This window comes from Parus major, chromosome 4A (genome assembly GCF_001522545.3).
Source record: "Parus major isolate Abel chromosome 4A, Parus_major1.1, whole genome shotgun sequence".
Classification (NCBI taxonomy): Eukaryota; Metazoa; Chordata; class Aves; order Passeriformes; family Paridae; genus Parus; species Parus major.
The window spans coordinates 7,024,438-7,049,455 of NC_031772.1; the positions used below are offsets into that span (position 1 = coordinate 7,024,438).

The 25,018-nt window shown below is 35.9% G+C and overlaps 1 protein-coding gene across 2 annotated transcripts; it reads right to left on the reverse strand.

Moving 5' to 3' along the window:
• Positions 1-1,096: 1,096 nt before the first annotated feature.
• On the reverse strand, positions 1,097-21,982 carry PHF6 (PHD finger protein 6). 2 transcript variants are annotated; one of them, XM_015626624.1, is made up of 10 exons: positions 21,803-21,982; positions 21,523-21,624; positions 18,325-18,458; positions 17,974-18,017; positions 8,826-8,989; positions 8,505-8,648; positions 7,196-7,300; positions 6,176-6,309; positions 5,407-5,536; positions 1,097-5,117 (listed from the first exon to the last, which is right to left on the reverse strand). In XM_015626624.1, exons 1-9 carry the CDS (start codon positions 21,938-21,940, stop codon positions 5,407-5,409), a joined length of 1,095 nt encoding a protein of 364 aa, XP_015482110.1. In that variant the 5' UTR covers positions 21,941-21,982; the 3' UTR covers positions 1,097-5,117. The 2 variants fall into 2 exon arrangements, with proteins under 2 accessions (XP_015482110.1, XP_015482109.1); XM_015626623.1 differs by having other exon boundaries at positions 8,826-8,992.
• Between the last annotated feature and the right edge of the window lie 3,036 nt (positions 21,983-25,018).

The following is a 25,018-nucleotide window of genomic DNA, read 5'->3' on the forward strand; positions in this document are numbered from 1 at the left end:
TTTAAGGTGATGACATAATAATAAAATCTTCATCAATAGGGCAATAGTGCCCTTTCTTCTATGGAGTTTTCCCAGCATATTTCTTGATAGTTTAAAATTGCTGACAGGTATTACAGTTACATATTTGGACAAATTCAGTGATTTCCAAGTGATCCTTTGCTTTGTTAATCTCTAATGCTACATTTCTATGGTTCCAAAGTGCATCCTGGATGCAGCTGCATGTGTGCAGTGTGCTTAACTTGCACTGTCATAGAACCCCAGCTGGTAACAGCCCCATGCAGCTGCTCACTCACTGCTCTTCCTGGTGCGATGGGGGAGAGAACTGGAAGAGTTAAAGGGAGAAAACACATAGGTTGAGATAAGGATGATTTAATGGGGCAGAAAAAGATGAAAATAATAATGGTGATGATGAAGATGATAAAAAAATTAGAATATACGAATCAGGTGATGCACAATCCAGCTCTCACCATTTGCTGACAGATGCTTGGCCAGTTTCTGAGCAGCAGGCCCAGCCAGCTTTCCCCCCAATTTATGACACCATATGGTAGGGAATATCCCTTTGAGTCAGCTGTCCTGGCTCTGTGCCTTCCCAACTTCTTGTGTCCTTTAGCCATGAGAAGCTGAAAAGTCCTTGACTTAGTATAAACACTACTTAGCAACTACTAAACCATCAGTGTATTACCAACTGTATTCTTACATCAAATGCAAAACACAGCACTGTTCCAGCTACTAGAAAACTAACTCTATGCCAGCTGAAACCAAGATACTCTCTGCATTTTCCTGGTCTCTTAGTCTAAATTAATTCACTCTTGAAAAAAAAAATAAAATGTTTTAAAAGGTGAGAAAGGGAAGCTCCAGCAAGTCAGTCACTTTGCATTAAGCAGTGGTAAATCCAAAGCAGCTTACCCAGTGCAGAGTTAGGAACAGAGACACGCAGAGTTACCACCAAGCACCACACTGTAAGCATGATGCCTTCTCACCTCTCTCCTGGTAATGTTTTCCTGGGCCTGTAACCTCAATAGGAAATACTGCATTTATGCATTAAAATGACAGTTTCAAAAGTTATACTTTTGGAAAAAGGACAGATATGCAAACATGAAATTCATAACTCATTTATTGAATATATATATGCAAGGATACCAATAAAAAGAAACTAATACTGCAAACTACAACTTTGGAAGTAAAGCCAATATAACAGGAACAAAATATACATAACATTGTATATAGGAATGCATTTACCCTCTTCCATACATTCCTTGTCTTTACATCTAATGTAAATATATGCTAGAGCAAAAGCTGCAAATGTTGGCCTAACCTGAGTGCTTTCTGACAAGCAACAGCTCTCCAGGATTCGTTAAGGGCTGAGATGTCACTGCTAACTACTGGCTGTGCATACAGATGCATGTATAGGAACTGCTTCACCAAGTATATAAATCAAGGGCTGTGTTCTGCTTTTTCACCTCCATCACTGATATAGTGGAGTCTGACTCTGGTGACATGGAGGAAGAGTTGCTAATTGCTATCATGCTCTTTCAGTTCTCTTCAGATTAATTTAATCTAATGAGGATTAATTTTCTTGTCAATCTGATTCAGCATATTAATATTTTTGGAATGCACTGATTATCACCTGCCAGATAAGTCTGATATTTCAAATAGATTATCACCTCCTCATTTTTCACTCCGTTTTAGCACGAAGTTCTTTTTCCTATAGGCAGGAGTAAGAGGCAAACTCTCTTCTGTTACACTACATTTTAGGGCCAGATCTGGCAGATTCAAACCATTGTAGATCAGCACAGCTCTTTGTACCTAAAGCTGAGACTTTGTGGAGTGTAGGTGTGACTCCTACTAGAGCCTTATCACAGAACCTCCTGTGGATCAACCCCTGCTGAAGGAGTAGATCCTCTGCTCACCTCATGTTTGGGAGCTGCACTGACACTGAAGCAGCCTTTTCCCCCTGCCCTGGACAGCACAGCCCACTGCTATGGGGTTTGACCTTGGGACTCTGGCACTGCACCAGCTGTATCCTCAGGATATTTGAACAGGGTCCTTGTGATGCCTGTTCTTCCTTGGCACAGTCCTTTCTGGGAATAGCACAACCACAGATCTGTGAGACCACAGAGACACAGTGAACTGGGGAGATCTCTTAATGGAGAGGTGCAGGGAGCTGGGGAGAAATCTCCCTTCTCAGAGGTTCCAGGCATCTTAAACAGCACACAATCCTCTTGTGAGCTGAAGAAATGCCCAAAGGCAAAATGTAACAATTAAAAAAAATAAGAAATTAAAGTGAAACCAGTTAAGACAAGTTTTGTTGAATTCAAGACATTGAATTCTCTGATTCTGAGATGAAAGCAGAAGGTGCCTAGTAAAAAAAAAATCTCAGTAATGAATTGACTGTATTAATTTAACTAGCTAATTTAAACATACCTAGTTCACCTATAGAGCACTTTCATTATTTCTAACACTTCTGGGAAGGCAGTAGATGCTCCAGAATAATCTTCAATATATGCTTGCAAAGATTACATTGTTTTACAAAAAAAACCAAAAACAAACCTGCAAACCAAAACAAACCCCCAAAAATTCAGACAGTCTGTCTGAAATTCCAAGCTAAAATACACATAAAAAGACAGTAATGGCAGTATTTTGTCTTTTAAAAAAACGATGTAAATGTTGTATACTATGATACATTGTCATGCTTTTTAAAACTACAATTAAGGACGTAAGAGATGTACAGTAAATACACTGCTGAGGTACATTTCTTCTAAATATTAACACCACGACTGAATTACTCCCCAGCAGGTGATGCTACTTGGGAACATATAAATACAATTTTTACATTGTAAGGCACTTTTACCCAGCATACATGAGTTGAAGTCAGTTATGACAAATTTGAGGCTTGTAAGAAAAGGTTTTTGCTTTTGACTTTGCTTCCATGAATTCTGAATTGATGACAGTTTCACCAGGCCTTTCAGCACACAGGGGTAACAGGGAAACCAGCCACTCGCTTTTCTGCTACCCAAAGGTAAAGTGCTGTTCTGGTTCTTCGAAGCATGGAATGGGGTCATTTATCCATAACAGGTGAGTTATTGGAGTGAATATTATACTAAGCCACTGACACAATGAATTAGAGCTCCGTCTCAAGTACAGTCAGTATGCTGGCAGATCTACCCCATGCAAACTTAGTTAAATACAGTAGCTGCAAACAAAGTGCCTTTTTTCCATGGGAGGGCCATGTCCGAGGCACAAACTGAAGGAATTTAAATATTGAAGGATGCTACTTTGCATTCTAAAACTGTTCTGAGTGGCTGAAAAATATTCATTTCTAGGAGAAACAAAACACCTTGATAGACAATTTCAATAATCGATCTGTCATTGCAATTCAAGTCACGCTTTTAATTTTGAAAGTTACAAATACAAAATAAAAATGATCAATGGCATCATGTTTAGAGCAGTAACTGAATATTTTCTGTACACAGCAATATTTCTTTCCAAACGGGATTATTCTCCAGGAAAGCAAACAGAATTGATTGAATTCTAACAGGTAAAATGTTAGAAATTCCAATATACAGTAATTGAGTCCCTCAAGACATTAAGGGAATGCATAAGAAGACAAATGACACACGTTAAATCTTTTAAAAATACAAGTAAAAAATGCTACAGAAACTCATGTTACAAATGAACCGTTTTTGCAATACCAATCACAGAAGAACTGTAGCAGTTTATAGTCAAATCAGTGTCTTTTGCTTGTTTCCTTCCTTCAAATCCAGAAGTTTTTTTGGGAGTTCAGAGTGAAACAAGTCAAAACCCTAAACAAACAATAAGGTGATGTGGTAGCAACAAACATGTGGACTAGATTCAGCTTTTTGGTTTTATTTAAGTAAGTCTGAGGATGTGCTTTAACAGACCAATTGAAGAAGCCAGTAGCCATTAGAAATGATAAGGTGTTTTGAAAGCAGTCAGAGGACTGTTCTGTTAGGTTTGGTATAGCCTAGATCTGATTGTTCCCTCAAGGAACATCAAATTCTAGCAAGTAGAATTCCATTATGTGATTGTTGACTTGACAGAGAAAGTAAAAAAAAATAAAAAAATCACTAAAACAATAAGGATGATACGTGAAGTTTCCCATATAGTGGTCATATGATTAAAAAATAAATACCAATCTAGCAAAAAAGGTTGTTTCCTCATTCTTCTTACAGAATAGGGGAGCTTTATGCACATTCTTGACAAAACATGAAGTGTTCCACACAACAGAGAACACCTGAGGTATGGACGTCAGATATGGTGGCTAAATTCCATAGTGAGTTAAGAGTTGTAACTCTCTGAAGTAAAAGAGATTGGGCTGCAAAGTCCAAACATTTGTATAGCAGGGTTTTAATCACACTTGGTGAAGTGTTCTTTGTAAATCAGGACACAGAAGGAGGTGGGTTTTTGGGGAAAGAATGAACTACAGCCCTTTGGCATGAGTTCTAAAGCTCACAGCTCAGAACCAACAGCTGCTCAAGTAAATCTCCCGCAAACAATGCCGGGCGGAATGAGCAATCACAACAGGAACAACCTGAAATGTTCAAGCGTGCTTCGTGTACACCGAGTCCTTTCCTACTGGGTGCTTCCCAAGCAAAAACAGCGCAGCTCTGCCATGTACAGCCTCCGGAACTTGTGCAGGAAGAAAATGCAAAATTCACAAAGTACCAGCTCGTTGCCACCACGGACTTGTCCATGTTGTTAATTAAACTAGCTAAGACCTTCCCTCATTGCGTGAATCCACTAAACAACTTACGCATTCCAAATCTTAAAGTTTTTATTCAGTCCAGAAATATAGATCTTACTTCATTTCAATGTCTGCCTTAACTTTTGACACTGTACATATTACATATCATTTATATAGTGTTTCATTTTTTTCCAGACACTGCAGACTACAAACTACATAATATTGACATGTAAAACTCTGCCACTTACTGAAGGCTCACACACATGAACGTTTCAGGCAGTTCAATGAAATTTTAACAGAGTTGGGTAGTAAAAAGTTACTAACCCTTTTCTGATTTTTAGAAAACAATTTAAAAGAATTAGTAGTTATGATGTCTTAGTCATTCCCAGTTCTATAACTCTGTCCCTTGAACCTGTTTAAAAAATGATGAAAACAATAGTAAATTTAAAATCATACAGAAAAGCATTTCACAACTCTGACATTACATCTACATTTAGCAATAGAAATGAGGGCCTCCCTTCTTACACTGTTACAAAGTCAGCCAGATTTAAAAAACAACAAATCCTCCCCATTCTTCTACAGTATGCCAATAAAAAGTACTCTGCATACACTAGATTTAAATACTTCACTGCAGTAAACTACATTAGTTGTATATTGCGTTTCAGTCTTGGTAACAGATCTGTCAGGAGTAACTTCCATACCTAGTTTCCATTGAGCTGCTGCTGAGGAATGTCATTATGGTCAGTGCCTGATTTGCCACGGCTTTTGCTTTCTCTTTCTTCATCCTCTTCATCTCTTTCATCATTTCCACTATGGTTTTTACAATAGAGTCTGGCACAATAAAAGGAACAGTGAGGATTTACACTGAAAATATCCATCAAAACCTGACTTATTCCCAATTAGTTTTGAGATATGCTACAAGTCAGTTGCAAACTCTTAAGTCATACACGGCTTTCAGTCAAGCATCAGTTAAAGTGAGAAGGAAAACAAGGCTCAAGAGCAGCCAACAACACTGTGACCAATGGCAGTTTTGCAGCACTGGCACTGCACTGCTCGGTGAATGCCCTCTCGTGGGCACAGCGCGGCAGCTCAGCTGCAGCCAAGCCGCAGCTCTTCAGGAAGGATGGAAAGTTGTGGGGTCCAAAAAGCCCCAGAAGGAAGTTACAAACACATCAATATGGAGGAATCATGACATCAATTTTCTTGATCTAAATTATAGATCACTGGAGAAGAAAAATATAATACAAATCAAATAAATTTCTCATTTCTCCTAATTACAACACTACAGAAATTTTAAATTAGCAGAGTAACTGAAATGTTTTGTAAAACCGACAACTACTTAAAAATTCCATTTTAAGTTAAATAATATCCTCTTTTTTAATAACATATTGACTAGCCAAATTATGCAGAAAAAGTGTTATTTCATAACTTTACTTTCATAATAGATTCAACAATTACACAGGTCCTTACTTATAAATTCCTCGTGACATATTCTCAATGTATTTAGCTTTGTCTTCTACTCCACAGTGGTAATGGTATGTTTTTATGCAGGCTTTGATTTCACACCCAATAGTAGCACCAGGCTGGCTGCAGAGTGTGCATTTCTGCGCAGGGGAAAGAAGAGAACAGCAACGTTCAGCATCTCAGTTTTTTGTCTCTTAGTATTCAGTTTAGTGTTCCTCATATTTATGGCTAACATTTTGGAACAGAATAATTCCTCTGGCAGATCATCCTTCCAAAGAAAAGTTAATCAAAGACATGGTAAACCAGAAACTGTAAGATACCAACCCGTTAAAATATGTGCACTAGGATTTACCTGTCTGTTGCACAGAAAATTGCTACATGATTGCAAAACACATTATTGCATTTCCAAGGCCATTTTATTGCTGTTGAAGTTAGTATGCTAATATATATAGAGTCTTAAATTATTTTTTTCAAGGAACAATATTGCTAGTTTTTTATACTCTCTCTGATCCCCCATAAATTTCTCAACACTTTAAAAACATCCTGAGTTTTAATAAAATACAGTGTGATGCTTTACCAGCATCTCCATCTCTGAGATCTTAACATGTTTTCCTATTAAAACACTGAAACAGTTGGAAACACTGGTTTGTTCCAATGTTAGAGAATATATTCACTGCAAGAACTGCATATTCTCTAATTTTATGTGTGGCTTCACATAGTGTGTTTTGAGTAACACATCTCCAAAGCTGTTACTCTCTTATAGTTACAGCATGGTTAATATGAATCACATGATTCTATGTTAATAACAATTATTTACATTGTCATAAAGAATCCCAAATACCACATGCCCAAACACCACTAATACTGAAGTGATTCCTATCTGGCTGCCCTTCCCACAAGTAACAATATATTTTAATTTTGTGTTTAGAAGGAGATGGAAAAGATTGCTCCATAGAAGGAAGCGAGGCAGAGCTATACAGACCTTAGCAGAATCACTAATGTTCATCACATTCTGCAGGTACATACCATTCTTTTTCCTCTCTTGATTTCTTGAAGTACAGTTTTGATATCAAAATCACCAAATTCTGCCCTTGAAGTTGTTGTTAGCTGGACAGTGCCAGAAGAGAACAACTGTAAAACAAGCAAGTCAAAGTAATGTCAGGTCACCAAGATGATTGGAAATTTTTTCTTTACAGGAAAAACTGAGCATTGAACATCCTATTTTGTGATCTCAGGCAGCATGTCCTTTACCAGCAAACTAGGAAAAACCCTATACCGAGCAATTAAAGTATTCCATCTGATCCCCACCTGACTGCTTTAATTAGAGTTGTTGTTGCCTTGGAGAACTGTATTTTAAAAGACAGAGGAGTAGACAAAAAATAATGTCAGGATGAAAACATACCATAGCAAATGGGCAATATTATCAATTACACTACTCAACTTTTTAGGAATATTCCATTTCCTTCCCTCTGACATATATGTAATTCAAATTCAACCCTGATTTCAATATAGCTATGAAGTCCTGAGGGATGAAAGTGGAGGACAGAAGTACTATCCCTTCCATCATCATCCTGGTAAATTCAGCTTTCATTGCCTTAAAACTGAAGTTCAGGTAGACAAAGTAACAAAGAGCTTTGCTACAGTAAGACTCGAAGCTGCTGGCACACACCAGCTCTCTGTTTAGTGAGGCTGGGTACAGAAAGTCAAAGAGTAACTCCACTGATTGCCTGGACTATTTATTCATTTTTGAGGTAAGGACCAGCGAAGTTACCCAAAGCCCTACCTCACTCATAGAACGAGTGCTGTCTGCTCATGTTCACTGCAATTAGATCCCACTCAGGCTGACAGTTCTATAAATGTGATCATTGAAAGTCAAGAGCTTTCTAGAACTTTCATATCCCACACTCTACTCAAATCACACAGCCTGAATTCACAGGTCAGAAAATTAATGATGTTCATGGAAACTTCTCAGATTGTGCCTGAATGCTTATGAAGCTGTTTTACTCTTGGAAAGGATCCTTTTAGTTAAAACTGTTTTCTGTTTTCATTTTTAAATACTTCATATGCATTTAGATGCTAAGGGAGCATTTTTAATAAGCTAAAGAGTCTCCCTGAGCTAATTCCATCTCTTAGCATGGAGCCAACTTTTATTCATATTGCCTGCAGTGAAAATAAATGAATTGCTCACTTTGCAACACTTCAGTGCTTAAGGAGATCATCAGCATACAGACAATACTCAGCATAATTACATGTGAGGGTACTGTATTAAAATCCAAAATAGCAGTTCAGACAAAATTTACAGAATAGACAGGTTAACAACAATACTGTTACTCACCATGCACTTATAGTGTGCTGCAGCCTTTTTGGCATTAAATATATGAAGCTTTCCTCTAGCTTCATTTTCTTCTTCACCTGCATGACAGAATCCACATTTAGGTTTTGTATCACTGGGGCTGCTTCTGTGGGGAGACCTGTCTCTCTGAAAGAAAAACATTTTACTAAAATATACTGCTGGGATACAAATAAGGTTGCAATTTTAAAAGCCTGTGGCCACCAGCTGGAGGCTCAGACAAATGCAAATTTTAAAAAAACTTATATTTCAGAGAAGAAATATGCAATTCTGTCTTCTAAGAAGTTTAGCATATTTACTGCTTACATAGGAACTGCTTTCTATTTCATCTGTGCCATGTGAGGACGTAGATCTAGTGTCTTCTGACTGCCCTTTTAAATTTGTTTTTCTTGGTTTTCCCTTACGACCCCTCCTTTTTCCTTTGGGAGGTGAAGGCTCCAATTCGTGTTCATTGATATTTTCTTCTAAATCTGCTTTAGAAGTCAGAAAACATCATTAAATAAGATTCTCCACAATTTTATAAAAAACAAACTAAGAAAAAAAAACCCAAACCAAACAAAAAAACCCCACAACCCACCAAAATCAGACAAGAAAAACCACAACCTGTATTTTCTGAATTTTGGTCTGAAATAAAAATAGCACATTTTCACCATTTATTACGAACATGCACCAGGGATGGAAACATTACTTTTTATATATCACACAGCTTTGCATCTTTATAATGTAAGAAGGTTTAGTGCTTTGTAACAACTTCTACTTTGAGACCTAAAATATGTCTTCAGATACACCTCTTCACCTTCACGGAAAATAACATTCATTCAAACTACACTGAAACTGGAAAGTGTTTTCACCCATGAAATATGCTAATAATTTATTAAGATTCATAACTCAAATGTAAATTGCCCTTGATAGTATGCCAGTGTACCCAAATAATAACTCTCTCCTTGCTTTATTAATTGATGCCTGTTGATTTAAGAAAAAAATTCATCCACTGGGTTATAACATTAACATCAAGCTTTAAAACTGAAAAGTATTTTGCCTTCAGTGAAACAAATCTACAATTTTATGTCATTACAGAGTATTTTTAGATCTGCAGTGGTTTAGAGGAAATCATCCCCACTGACAACATCCCGTATCAAGTATTTACAGACCACTAAGAATATGAGAACACATTTTTTAATACAGACATAGCAAAAGAGGCCTGACAAGTTCCTTCAGCTGAGCTGTGAATGCTACACAGAGCTGAGCCCAGCCTTTGGGCACATTGTCCTTTGCATGACTCACAGCTCTACAGAGGATACAGATCAATTCTTCAAGATTAAGATTGCTTCCAATATGATCTAGTTAAATTGTATCTGATAACTACATCTAGCAACCAGCTCTATTCAGTCACTAACAACTTTCCTACTCACAGGAGCATCCTTCTTTTTTTCTTCTAACATGTAGCACCTACCCCTGCTTGAACCACAAACATATTTCAGCAGACTTGTTTAAAGAACACACACAGACACTGCTGAAGGACTTTCCTTCTCAAAATCCAAACCACAAACATCAGTATGAGCCCCCAAACAGAAGGAAATGGTAATCAGAAGACTTGGAACATTCACTTGATTGATATTGCCATATTGTCTGAGTATCCAGATAGGACATCTTAGCTGGAGACTAAATGCTGCCTTGCCAGCACTTGTCTTTCTTACCTATTGTGATATAAAAAAATCAGATCACATTTCTATCTCATGATAACAGTGACTCAACTGCACAAAATTCAGAGTGCTGAACATATTCCACAGCCACCAAGTGGGAGCAGAAGACAACTGAAGCCCTGGCCCAGCCTGGCACACAAGTACATCCTGTTCAGCTCCATCTATTGTATCTGTGACTAACCCTTAAGAAAGCTACGGCTTCTGCTCAGTTATTAAGGACAGAAAACTAATGCAAATGCAACACAACAGGTTATACTGAAATTTATATAGATCTGCAAATTATTTTGGTTTAAACTTACAGATTATTCAGCTAAATACAGATCTGCCCAAGTTGCTACTAAGACACATCAGCCTGTCTACAGTGTCCCTATACTTTAATATACAAACTACTCTTTCCTAATTATATGTCAAAAGCACCATTTGTTTTACTCTGAAAAAACTAAATACATGATGACACAGATTATGTAATGAAACAATATATTTTACATTTTCTTCTCAGTATTTCCTAACATTATTTTTCATTTGTCACACTCGCTAAATTTCCCAAGCAAGATTATGCAATTTAGATACTGACCTCTTAGACTGCATATAGCAAATTTATTACAGTCTGAAAACTTCTTTCAAAAGTAATTCTTTTATCTTGTTCATTGTATGAACTCTCCATTGATTATTCAAAGAAATTTGTAAATATTTGTCTCTATTTTTACATTTACAGAAATCAGACGGTTATTCTGGAAAAAGAATCTTACAAAAATGTGACTATTGAATCCATCCAATAATTTAAATAACATCAAGAAGAAGTTAAAAATATTCCTTCCAAAATAATTCAGTGGACTTTTCTACTGTATTTTATGAGGCAAACATAGTCCATTCACTGCCTTTTCTTATTTTTTCCAAAGCTCCTTGTCAATTTTGTCAGCCAAAATGCTTTCCACCTCAGTCCACCCTTATTTTCTACAATAACATTAAAGCATGTCCTGAACTCTTTACAGTCCCACTTACAAAACTGGAAATGAGTTATAACTGCTAAAAACCAAGCACACCTTATGAAAATCTATTTATTCTAAGAAGGGTCAATCTCCTAATAGAATAAGTTCTTAAGTGCTATTTTTTAGTCTATAATAGCATATTTAAGATTTGAAAAATAAAAAAGCTGTATTTTTAAAAGACAGTTTCAGTATAAGATAAAAAACCAGGAAGAATGCACAGCTTTCCTCAAAGGAGAACCCCTCTTCTGTGCTCAAAACAATGACTTTCAGAGAAGTTCAGATATTATTAAAATCCAGATGCTACATGACTCCCCTTCACTAAAACACAATTCCTTGAAGATTTAAGTCTCCTAGTTCAAGTGGTGTGGACCTACAGAGTAACAGCAGCAAGATGTGAGGATCTGCTCTACCACATCTGTCCTTCAAGACTGATGCCTAGAAACACTAAAGCTCCTCTTGTTTTTACAGTACCTTGAACTCCCAGAATAGAACAGGGAGATTCTAACCAGCTGTCAAATACATCTGCCCTGGATGGTCTTCATGTTTAATTTACAGCTTGGTGGGTGCCCTCCCCTCAAGCCCACTGCCAGCTTACCCTGTGTCCCTGGCATCTGATGGTTGGGTGTTTCCAACTTCTCATGTCAGCTTGAACTAAGGAAAACACAAAAAGTTGTTCAACTCCTCCCTGACCAGGTGATGTTTTATCATGGATATCACCCATCCTCTGAATCCCCTGAGACTCCCTAGAATTCCCTCTTCAACTACCCCCCATCCTATATCCCATTACTGCATTGATTTTTAAAATCGTGACAATTTTCTCAATATAACTTTACCTAAAGTGTTCCAAGGAGGTTTCTATGAGCTTCCCTCAGAAATCCCTAAATGCTAGATCTGAAAAGAGCCAAATACACAACATGGCCTGAGAAGGGGTGGTAAGGGTAGAAATCAAGAGGAAACAATCGACATTTTAAAAAGCACCTAGGAATATGATACTCTAAATGCAGATGAATAGAAACAAGCCCCTAATTTGCATGAAATCCATGAGCAGTACAAAGTACCACAGAAGGAAGCCTGGAAAAATGCTGTATTACATCAACTGTTAACAGGGAGATACAGCTTCAGACAGAAACCTAAAAATTCTCCTTTGATCTTGACTAGAAGGAAAAAGGATCAAGATGCTTTGCTGTTTTAAAATAAGGCTTGGCAGAGAAGAGGTTGAGCTATCACTGATCCATACTGCATCAGCTTGAAATATGCATGGAACCACCCTTTTCCAAAAGCCAGGTTAAGGCAAAGTAATAAAGAATTACGTGATTTAAAGGTTGTGAAAGAACAAGCAAAAAGAGGATGTGTACAATAAATACTACTCTATTGACATCCTACATTGCTTTAAACAACAGTAAGAGAGCCAGAAACAAAGGAAGCTGAGTTTGTATGAGGAAGATAAAAACCAAAACTACTGGCAAAATATATTTGCAAGTAGGACTGGACATGAAAAGAAGCCAAAGCATAGAATTTTGAGGTGGCTGAGACATGGTGCTATATAAATCTGAAATCACACAGGTAAAGTTTTACAGTGCATTTGGGGTAAAAGAGAAACTAAAAATCCAAGGAAAAAATCAATCTTATTAGATTTTTAGAAGAGAAAAGGAATGTAACAATGAAAGAAAATGAGTACTTCAGCATGCTAGAGTAAAATCTCCTTAAACATATGAGCCAACATCATTGTTTTAAATAGGAAAGAAACATCAAAAAAACCCCAAAAAACAAAAAGAGCCTTATTGGCCCAGTAGTTAATACTAAAAATGTGGATGCAACTATAAGCAATAATAAGAATTAGGGATTTGCAAAAAAACCCTTGCAATCAAGTACAAAATCAGGTAAACAAATCATGAAATAATAGTAGTTTTATCAGCAGATGATGTGAAATTAACAACCAAAATGCTGAATATATTTTTTGTGTTATCTTTTACAATGGAAAAAGAATAAGTTACATTAAACACATCTAAATTAAGGTAAGAACTGTGAGGAAAAAATTAAATTACCCCTTAGGTCCTGCCACTAATATGTTTTTCAAAAGCCCCAGATACTTCAAGGTACTGATGATTCTCATCCAAAAGTTATTTGTTATGAGGTACTTGAGATATATATTTAATTAAGTACATTTAACATAGAAAAATAATAAAATAATCCTTACTAAGCACACAATTTAAATGCATTTTCAAGCAAAGAAACACTGGCAAAGACTGAAGACAGATGATGCAGTTGGCTTATTCACACAATAATGATGAATTTGTTGAGTAGCTGACCAAGCCTCTCTGTATAACATCTTGCCTAGATGCGAGGGAGAATTGGAACACCACAGAACAACTCCTCAGACAGGACAAACCATTCACCACATGACTTTTACATTTTTCCTTTTCCATTAGCCATGTGATTTTCCATAAGAAAACCCTGGTGTGATGTTTCTGCACAAACCTTCATTAGTCTGCAATGGGACACTGCTAATACACTGCCTGCACTAACCATGGGAACACCATGTACACACTTGATGCCACACCCAGAGCATTCTCCAGGAGACAGACACCAAGCAGGCTGAGTTAGCCGAGCCCTTTCTCACCATCAAAATCAAAAGGATCCCAAACTGCAACATTATAGAAACATTTACACCTGTGTTACTGCAAACAACCAGAGGCAAACCTGTGCTAGGACCAGTGCTACAGAAAATGCAACAGGGAACAAACTGCTTCAAGAATCCAAAGATGAATCAGTATGTTACCCAACTAGAAGGCAAAAAAGTTGCAGATATTTCTTCCTGCCAGTCTCTGGTTTTCACAGCACTCTGGGAAAGTACTCAGTGCACTACAGATTGCAGTGTCTCTAAATAGGTCTCAGAGAAGTACCATCCTGACTCAATTTACTGAGCAGTGTGAGAAGCATAGATTCCATGTCTGATCTTCAGAATGACAAGAAAAGTATGCTAAGACAAGGAATGTCCTTATTTCCACTGTGGAAACATAATTCCCTTAGGCTTTGAGCACAGCTACAACAGAAATTACAGACATTTTATTTTCTGACCCCACAGCTCTCAAGCATCTGCTTTAAACATTAACAAGAGAAGTCACACAGCTCTTTGTTAGTCTTTGTCTTACCACTATGTAACAGATGAAATTACATTCTTCTCTTAGTATATATTAAACTATTCCTCATCAGCTGAATTTGTTTTAAATTCAACACACGAGCCAGGGCAGCCCCACCTGCAGGGAACTGAGAGAGGCCAGTTTTTTCATTTTTCACCAATTGTTTCCAGTACATTTGAATAAATTCCAACAAACAGTTCCAAGACATTAGTTCAACAATACTTCATTCTTCAAACAGAATAAATGCAATTGTATCAAACTGAACAGTAATTCAACTAAGGGCTAGCTGTGATCATTTGAAAGCACTGGCACCAATTCCTGTAACCTATTAGGTACTGAAAACTTAACTTGCTTAAAATTGTGAATGAAGCTGTTACCTGTAGTTCAGTTATTTTGTTAAATTTGTAACCAGCAAGACAAAACCCTAGATGTCCTTTTTCCAGTTAATGGGAACAAAGCACAGAAACATCACTCTGAATTACACAAAGGAAATATAGCAGAAATACAATTTTCCTATTCTATGTCACCTAAATGCCAGGCCATATAGATAAATTAGATAAACCAAACAATCTGTGGAAACAGATAATGAATTTAAGAGCACAGTACTCTGCTGCCATGATTCACATTTTTGTATTCTAAGAAAGCAGAAGGTACTTCATCAAGACCTGTCAAGTGAAGAAAAATTAATTCCCATCACTCATTAATTTTGTCTTGATGAGTAGCTACCAAGTCTGATGAATCCTCACACTACCTGAATTTCGTAACAGCCATAAAAAACACCTATGAAGTCCTTTTTATTAGGTCTTAGCAGGTGACTTAATTCCAACAGAGGTCCTTCAGCATTTCCATGCAGCCTCAAAAGATTTTCTTTAACTGTTTAGTGTTTTACAGACAGTCTTTTTAAACTAGAACTTCTAATGAAAGTACACAAGCCAAATCTCAGACTTGGGCAAGCATGATCCCAGAAGCATCCATTTTCTACAGAAGGGAAGGAAAAATCTCACTGTTATGTAGCAGTGCTTCCTACATAAAATAAACTCTTCTGGACAGACCAAACCCTCATAAAAGCTCTTTGAATGTCTGTTAACATAAGTGACAGAATAAAAATACTTGAACTGGAAGAATTAAATCTGGATACAAAGAACCAAGCATAAGAACCCACAGATGTTCTAAACTGACCAAGAAAAAAAAAAAACCCACAATAAATTAATAGGAATAAAAAATCCCCAACCAAAAAGCAACACAGAGAAGGAGCAGTTAAGGTTCCATTAAAAAGGACTGATGGTCTGCATGCACCCACACTGAGTAACAGAACCACAGATAAGCTTTAACTGTTCTGTTAGGAAAACACTGCTAAGCAAAGATTAATGAAAATGAAACTAAAACAAGATTTAAAAAAAAGCCACTGTGTTAACATCTAGTTTCCCTGCCTAGTCTAGTCACTCTTCTCTGCCAAGTCCTTTATCTGGTTTCACACACCACCATTTTTTCACATTTAAATGCCTCCTTGACATTCACATTTTCATCAAGAAACAAACAAAATACACACATAAAGCTTAATCTCACCATTCAACACCTTCCAGTTGTCATCTCACTGAACAAACTTCAGCATTTATGTATTAAGGGAAAAAAATTCCCAAGTCTGTTCTGAAACTGAAAACCACCCTGTAATTTCTGTCTGCTAAAGTTAATTAATGTTCAATGTAGCAAAATAGCATTGCTAAGGAAATTGCTTATAGCATTGTATCAGATGTATGCAATATGTATTTCTACTTTCTTTGAGTTAAAGGAGGTCTATCACAAAATAGCCCCAGCTTCTGGCACTATCAAATCCACAACTGTTAATAATAATTATTTTATGGGTAAAGTTTCCAAAACTGTATGAACTAAAAAGAAAACATATTCTTTGGGAATGAGCACTGGGTGGAATTTCAGTGAAATATTAAATAAAGAACTGAAAACACAAATGTGAAGTATAGCTACACATCTATAAGTGCAAAGCTATTTCTACAAGTGTAAAGCATGACAGAAGTAAATATTTTAAACAAAAAAATGTGTGCAAAGTGCTAAATAATATACTGTTGGATTCTTTTGCCTCAGTTGTTCTGTGTGCCATTGTGTACTTCTCTTCTACCCTCAATCTTCATATAAGTCTAGATTAATGTTTTAATAAATTAACATCATCAACATTTAATAAAAAACCCCACTAATTTTTCCCAATATGTCTATATAAAATTTAAAATCCTTTGCTATTAGAAAACGACACTGTAAAATTGAAGATAATGGTTTCTGAAAACTCTTAAAGAAAAGCACAAGTTCAGATCCTGCAAGGAATCTCAAGCAGAAAAAGTAATCCAGTGGTTTTGAGCTCCATGCAGAATTGGAGGCATTTTTAAACACCTGTCAAACACTGAGATATTTGTGAATTATTTTAAAATAATTAATTTTAAAGTTAAAATAGATTAATCTCTCTGGACTCAAAATGTCTTTGATATTCTGTATCTGCTAACACACAAAGCAATCCCCAAATCAAACAAAGTGCCAAACTACAAGACAAGGTGGTCCTTTCTCATTGGAGAATTAATTATAACATATATATTATTTTTCTTGTTTAAACCCAGTAACAGTAAAATTAGAGTTTTATACATAGGCACACAATAATAATTATGTAAATAGACTAAAAAAAAAAAAAAATCCATTTTCTTTGGTATTTTCTGCTGCCTTCAGAATTTTTTTGAACATTGAAATAACATCCAAACCTTTACCATTAATAAGTCTACTACCTACAGCATAAAAAGCAATATATTATCTTAAAAATATATTTGGCATAGAGACTGAAGTAATTTATGAAGTTTAATCTTCACTAAACAGGTGTATACTCCTCATTAATTAAATCTGATGACATTTCAGTTAAAAGCAATACAAAGCAATACAAGAAGTAAACTACCAACTGTTTGCTTACCCAAATTCAGATACAGTAGAAAAAAAAAAAACCTTAATAAATACACAATAGCACAACAATAGTTTGGAATTTTAACACACCACACAATATATCTACATTTGTGGCATTTCACTATTCTTTTCTGCAAAGCTACACAGCTTTCGTGAATGGATCCATCAAACTTTGTTTTAGAATCACTATGATTCAGAAACTTATCTGTAAGTGAACTCATCACAATCCTTTTCATTTACTATGAGGTGTTTTTTTTTACAAGAGTTAAACTCTATTTATTAGTCAAAAAAATAATGAATATTTAGGAATATTAGCAGTAGCAAAAATCAGCTGTTACCTGACAAAATATTTCAGATGTTAATATAGTGAATATTTAACTACAAATAAAATCCAGCTTCTTCCAAGAAGGGAATGTTTAACTTCTACCCAGGCTTTGGTTTTATGGAGCATCATATCTTTTGAGCATCCTAAAATTTATGGTTGGGGTTTTTCTGCACATCAATCAGTGATTTTTAGAGAAAATACAGAAATCAGATGGGCTTCCAAACTCATTGTTTCTCCAAAAAATGTAGTTCTAATTTTTACTGAAAACACTTATATTCTCCAGAAAAATTAAATTTAACCAAGTATCTTTCTACAATGGGAAAAATTTATATTGAATAATTTTACCTTCAGAGTTATGCGTAGTTTTCTTGTGTTTTCGACATAAAATCCTATAAACAAAGTAGTTGAAAACTGTCAAGTCAGTCACGAATCACAGATTATTTACTCATCTTTTAAATTTAAATGCCAGTACATTTTTCTCCCACTTATAAGTCTCACTGATACACAAATCTTGCACAGAAAATATGCTTTTCCACCACATCACTATTTTGAATGCCACAATCATAATTAGAATTTTTTGCAACAGTTTTGCTTAGATTCCAAAGTGGGGTTTTGTTTTGCTTTGTTGCTTGTTTTTTAAACAAAGAATGTAAAATACAAATTAAAAAATAAATGTAACAAATAAATAATAGTTACATGTAAATGCCTTGTGAAGGTTTCTCTCTTATCTGAGCTTTATCATGCAAAGCACAGTAGTAGTGATATGTCTTGTGACACGTTTTCACATCACAGCCAATGGTCGCTCCAGGACAGTGGCATAAAGAGCACATCTGGAAAGGAAAAGAAAGCACAATCCATGGTACTTTTTGTTTAGTACTTCTGAGTTCAAAAACAATATATTTACCACTCCTGGTGACAAAACAAATGGATTTATGCACTTGGTATTATTCTTCCTGCTCTCTGGTGTTTTGCATAATTTATTTTAAAATTAAGAAATTTGTTACGTGTGGAACAGTGCAATAACCATCTGCTGCATTATTAACTCAACCACCATTATCAACTCAATAAAGAAAATAAGTAATTTATTTTTGTAGAATGCATTTGATGAAAGTGACACAGCTATTCACCTGAATATCCCTCTCACAAGGCCAGCCTGTTTGTACCAAACATTTCAGAAAAGTTAAAATCATAATTGTACCTGTTTAATTCTGATTTATATTATAAAGGCAAGATGGGAAAAAAAAATGACAAATTTGTTTGAGATTGAATCCAGCAATCAGAAATACTTATCACCTGCAAATTTATCTCAGCATCAGCAGCTAACTTTACTTTTTTTTCCTACAGTTATGTCCTTAAGTCCTTTCCAAAACACTGAATTTAGTGCAGTATTTGTTAAACACAATTAATTTATTTGAACTAAATTTTGCTCTTTATACTTATATTGCAAAAAAGATTAAAAGTGAGGCTGTTGTTTTACTCTCCCATTAATTAATTCTTCTTGTATCAAACACATAGATAACAGCATCTATTTGCCTTCTAAATTGCTCATGGTCCTTATACTGTGGCAGGTAAGGAAGTAATTGACAGTACCACAAAATTTTTCTCTTTATTGTTCTCTACTGACTTAATATTCCCAAAAATCTCAGGATTTCCCATTAAACTCACCTCCCAAGGCAACTGGAGCTTTTTCTTTGTAACCTGCATATTGCCCACACCCCAAAAAGGCTACAATCAATTCCACATTTAAGTAGCAATGTAGGATATTCCCTACATATATCTATATCTCTGTGGATACATTTTTTTTCCTACTGCACTCCTTTAGTCAAGTTCTCCTTGCTACTCTCAAATACACCAAAAAAATAGACCACCAAAGTTACCAAATATACCACCAGCCTGTTTTTCAATTTTAATGAAGTCAACTGAACAGTAAAAATGTCAAAGCCTTGGATCATCTCCATTTACTCCTCTGCAAGCTCTGAAATGGTACAGTTATATACTGTTCCCTAGTTGTTATCTAATTTGTATGGGCATTTTATCTCATAAATCTGTTATACATTATGGTTTTATATATAATAATTGCTGATCAAAGTCCTATAGGAAAGCCTAGGCTTATATATCCAGCCAATTAAGTTCAGCCAGAACCTGTTTTTGAAAGCCAGAAATTACTAGAAGAAAACTTTCTTTTTATGAATACCATGATGTGTCTGTAAAACAGAGCACACACATTTTATCTATGTTTCTAATAAGTAATAAAATACTTATTCCATTGGCATGTGTCTGCTATCCAAATAGTCACTAACTCAAGTTATATTGGGTATATCAGAAGTTTGATAAGCTGAAAATTAGGTATGCTGTTAAAAAAAACAAACTATTCCCAGATATTAGGAATAATACAGATAATTAAAATAATTCAGATATCAATGACTTGTACTTCCAAATATTTTGACTTCATAAGCTTTTGTGACTGGCCTACTAAGGTTTAAACCTAGCACCTTTTCTCAGACAGATCTATTGCCATCAGAAAGTCTCTACATTCTGTCAGTGTCACTCTGGTAATGAGGTCCCCACTGTCAGAGCCCACCTGGCCAGCAGCACCTCCTGAAGCAGGACAAACTGAGCCCAAGCCATCAGCATGTTCACTTAACCCAGTGCACTGAGGTTTTTGCTGAATGTGTTCCCCCAGAACAGACCAGGCTACAGCAGCAAGCAGATCTCAGAGAAAGGATCTGGGCTAATGACAAACCTTTACCTTTAAACTTCCTACATGCCAATGGAGAAAGACAAGTTCCTCCAGAGAGTGATTCAGAGCTGCAGCTCTCTGACAGCTATGGAGACATGGCACACAAGTTAAGATCTAAAATTATTTGGTACATTTTCTCCAAAGAGGAAACAACTCAGGACTATGAATCCATTAGATTGACCAGATCCAGGTTTTCTACAAAAACCTGAACTAAGTGCCTACTACACACAGCTGGTGAGCTACAAGAATGGAGCTATTGCAATAGAAGGAACATAAAGAGATTCAGAAGCAGAATCCACCATCAAAGACATAAAAATAAAAAAAACCTTTAAAACCCTTCAAGAGACAGAAAAATCAAGAAGTTTCTTTATGATCAGTGGTCATTTACAGTCATTTACTACCATGTTCTTTGGAAAGTCCTAATCACAACATGAATGACTTGTGAACCGTTATTTCTTTATGCTTCAACTAATCAGAGCAAATGAAGTTCCCTGGATTGGAAAAGATTCAAATGAAACAGTGGATGAAATAGTAGACTATTATAAAATTGTAGTTCTACAATAATGCTTTGGACTTGTCTTAGTGGTCCAAGTACTTGTAAATACATAGAGTTCTTAAAAAAAACTAAGCTGATTTTATTTTTATTCTGCTATTATTCTTCTCTAAATAACTAAGCTGAAAGGTTTTAATGTGAGGAGTGAACTGAGCATCTGCTAAAATTATTTTAAAAAGAGCCTCATTTCCCCAAATGGAAAACAGCTACTTCTAAATAAATAATAAAATAAATTCCTCATTAATGAGCTTCTCAGGAATTAAGTCATTGCTGCTCAATCTCTTTAATTTGGTGGAGCTGCAATGACTACTGTACCCACATATATCATAAGCCCTCTATATTCACAGCATTATTTTTTTTAAAATCAATATTAAAAGGAGCAAAAAGTGTATTTGGTAGTTAAAATTAGATTTTGGCAGCAAACCCAAATACTGGTAAAGGCACAATAACACCCTTCCCAGGATCCTAGAATGTGGGTTTCTTTCAGAAATCTAACAGAAAACATTAAATAGATTAAATACACTGAACAACTTCCTTGTACACTTTATGGAAGGTATGAAAACACTGTCTTCCATTTTCAAGAGCCAAAATAGAGACTTACCAGTTTTGTGCCTCTTTTTATTTCTTTCTGAATATCTTCAATAGAGAATCCACCAAGACTCTCATTATCAGTGTGTGAAGAAACCAGTGCGGATGAGAACAGCTAAAATTGCAAAGACAGAACCTGTATTTTAATTTTAAGGGTATAAGTGATAGAGAAATTTATAGATATGAAGCCCACCAAATTACAGTGGTTAATCATGCGTGCCAATTCCAATCTGGTTGTTTTTTCCACGTGTTTGCAGCGTTTTCCCGGCTCCATCCCATTCCCGGTCACTCACCATACACTTGTGATGTGCCGCCACCTTCTGGTTCTCCGACATCAGCAACTGCCCACATTCGTTATCTTTATTCGACCGACAGAACCCACACTTCCTTTGTCTGGAGGAGACTTTCTTCTGTCCGACTGAGCTTGTCATGATTTTAAATGACCTTAGAATGCCACTGCAATCCTCTCAATGCTACAGGGAAAAAAACCTGCAATCAGCATGTTAACATCAACAAAAGGCAAATTAACATAGCTTTATAAATACAATATTGGATGCTTGGAGGTGATTTGTCCCTTTTCTTTATGCTACTTCAGTACAGCCAAATAAACAAGCAACTGGCAGAGGAAGTATTTTGCCAAATTTTAATGAAATTTTTTCAGCAAGAAAAAGCAGTTTCTTTATACAAAAAAAAAAAAAAAAAAAAGTTTGAGAATTAAAATAAAACTTTGGATGCTAATACAAAAGCAGAAAAAAGAAAAGAAGTGGGAAATACAACAAGAGAATCACCGGGGGAAAAAACTTACTGCAACTTATTTTTATAGTTATTACAGAAAAGGAATTTTTAGAAAATATATACATATGTGTACATGCAATGAAATTCATGCTACTGAACTTCTTCAAGAACACAACAGAAACAAAGAAAAACCCAGAGTGTAGCACAGCCTTGAGCACAGGTTTTGGCTGTAAAAGCTCACAAAAGCTCTCAGGGCAGATGAGAAAAGATGAGATGATAAAATGTTACCATGTTTGGTATCAGAGTTATCTTGTGGCTCCTCAAACAGAATTAGGAACAAAATTTTAGACACCTCTCTGACTCAGGCGCTGAAGTAGAAACCTCTCCATGACCCACAGTTAGTTTGGCAGTACCACACCAGGTTTCATTAAGTGCCTGAGAGTTGCAGTTCTCACCTCAGAAAAGTAACTTAAAATTAAACTCGGTATGAATCACAAACTTTTCATGGGCTACCAGAAAGACATTTTAAATTCTAACACTGAGGTCATAGTGCCCAACTCAGGCAGACACAGCTCGTGCAAAAGTGAAAATACTTAATGAGCATATTAATTTCTTGGCCCAATATTAAGAAGTTTGTGTTCATTTGCTTCTACATCTACCAATAAATAAAAAAAATAATCTCCTTTAAATAGACTTTCTTAGAGCTTTTTACTTTGGAGATTTGAGCCTTACTATCAGAATTTGCCACAACTGCAAATAAAATAAAATAAAATCCTTCTCAGCCTTTCTCTTCATTTGACTCAGCTAAGTAAGAAAAGCCACCGTAGAGAGTTCGATATTTGTGTTGGAAAAAAGTGTAAAATCCAACCATAAATAAGAGAGCAGAGTTGCAAAACATCTGGACTGGGCTACAATGGCACAGATCTGCATGAAAATGCACGTCTGGTGTCTGGAATTTGCATAGGCAGAGCCGGTGCTCCCCAGTGCTGTCAGAAGCTCATAATGCTGGTATCACTCACTCCTTCTCTAACCGAAAGCAAAGGAACGTCCTCAAGTTCCATCAGCGCGTCCTCCTGCTGACACACACTCCTGCTGCCTCCTGCTTCCACCGATTTTCACAGAGCAAGTCGTAACTGCTGGCCTTGCACTGTTTACTGCAAAACTCCTGCCTCAAAAGGTGCCTGTCCTGTGCCCCTCGCCTTTGCTCTCCCAACAGCTTCATTCGCTTTCTGCTCTAACTGCGAGCAGCTTACGCCGCTGACGCACACTCAGAACAAGAATGCAAAGATTTCGGATCTTGCTGATTTGCACAAAAAATGTGCCAATCTGGATAAACTAGTCACACCCTTCTGCGGTGGCAATAGGGAGTCCTTAAGTGTTAAACTTAAAAGAATTATTATACTGTATTCTTCTGAAGAAAAAATAAAACAAGAATATTCTGTAATCCATTCTGAGAAGAAAGAATGGTTCCTGAAGAGACAGACAGACAGATAGATCTATAGATATGTATGCATGCATATTAAAGAATAAAAATCAGGATAAATTTTAAAATTTAAATAGCATCTAGGAGCAGAAAAAGACCTACAAAAGACAAGTAGGAAGTAATATCACAAAGATTACTTGTTTACATCTCACATTCAACAGATCAACATAAATCACACAGGGATCTTCAAAAATCTACTAACAAAATAATGAAAAATGCAAAAAGTTCTGGTTTTGTATAAACAGTGTGGCATATAAACACACAATCACCTGTTTCATTTTATATTCAGATTATAGTATTAAAATATTGTCATCAACAATACCAGTTATTAAAAGGAAGATCAGAAATTTCCTTGTACATGTGCACAGGTTCTACTGACTCTCAGGAACAAGAATTACTATTAAAACAGAGCTACCCCTCAATTTAGGCAGCCAGTTTGTATTTTAGAAAATGAAAGTAATTTATAGCATACATAAAAAAAATTTAAGTGGCTCTCATATTTAATTTATAGGAAAAACAACTTTCCAAGACACATTATAAAGAACTTTCTCACAGCTCGCTGCTTTCCACCTACCAGAGCACTACAGGCATGTCACTGCAGCAGCACCAGAACCTGACACAGCCTGACTTCCTCAAGTATTTCTGCATAATTAGATTTTTTAAGCCTCACAGTGAAGTTAAAAATAATGCCAATCTTTATTTGATATACAGATGACTATGTTTAAAAAAAAAAAAAAAGCAAATACATGTTTTGAAATGCTTCACAATTACAAATAATTTAACACTTGAAAATTTTTTCAAAACTCAGACAGGCCAAAAAGGAAATTCATGTTCCCTAAATTAGTCTGGGTATCTAAAGATTTTCTTTCCAATCCTGCGTTTGTTGTGTTTGTTGTTTGCTTTTTTTTTTGTTTGTTTCACTGGACATTTACCGTATTTATATATTTTTAAAGAGTGTAGCAAAAAAACCCACAAGCATGAGAAACATCTATAGACCGCTCCATAAATTATATTTGCTTTCTCATGTGAGAAGAAACTACTCTCAGATCACTTCTCTTTGTGTCAAAATGCACTGATCCTGTCCATTAAAAAAAGAAACAAAATGCATTTTCTGAGAAAGATGAACCAAGTTATGCAGCCACAGCCCCACAATTCTGAATGCAAGTATTCAAAATTCTGTTTTCATCTCTCAAGTTAAATCACCCAGAGCAACTAATCTAGTTTGCCAAGTATCGAGCTACATTTCATTGGAATGAGAAAAAATGCAACTTAAGAATAGCTCAATATTTTG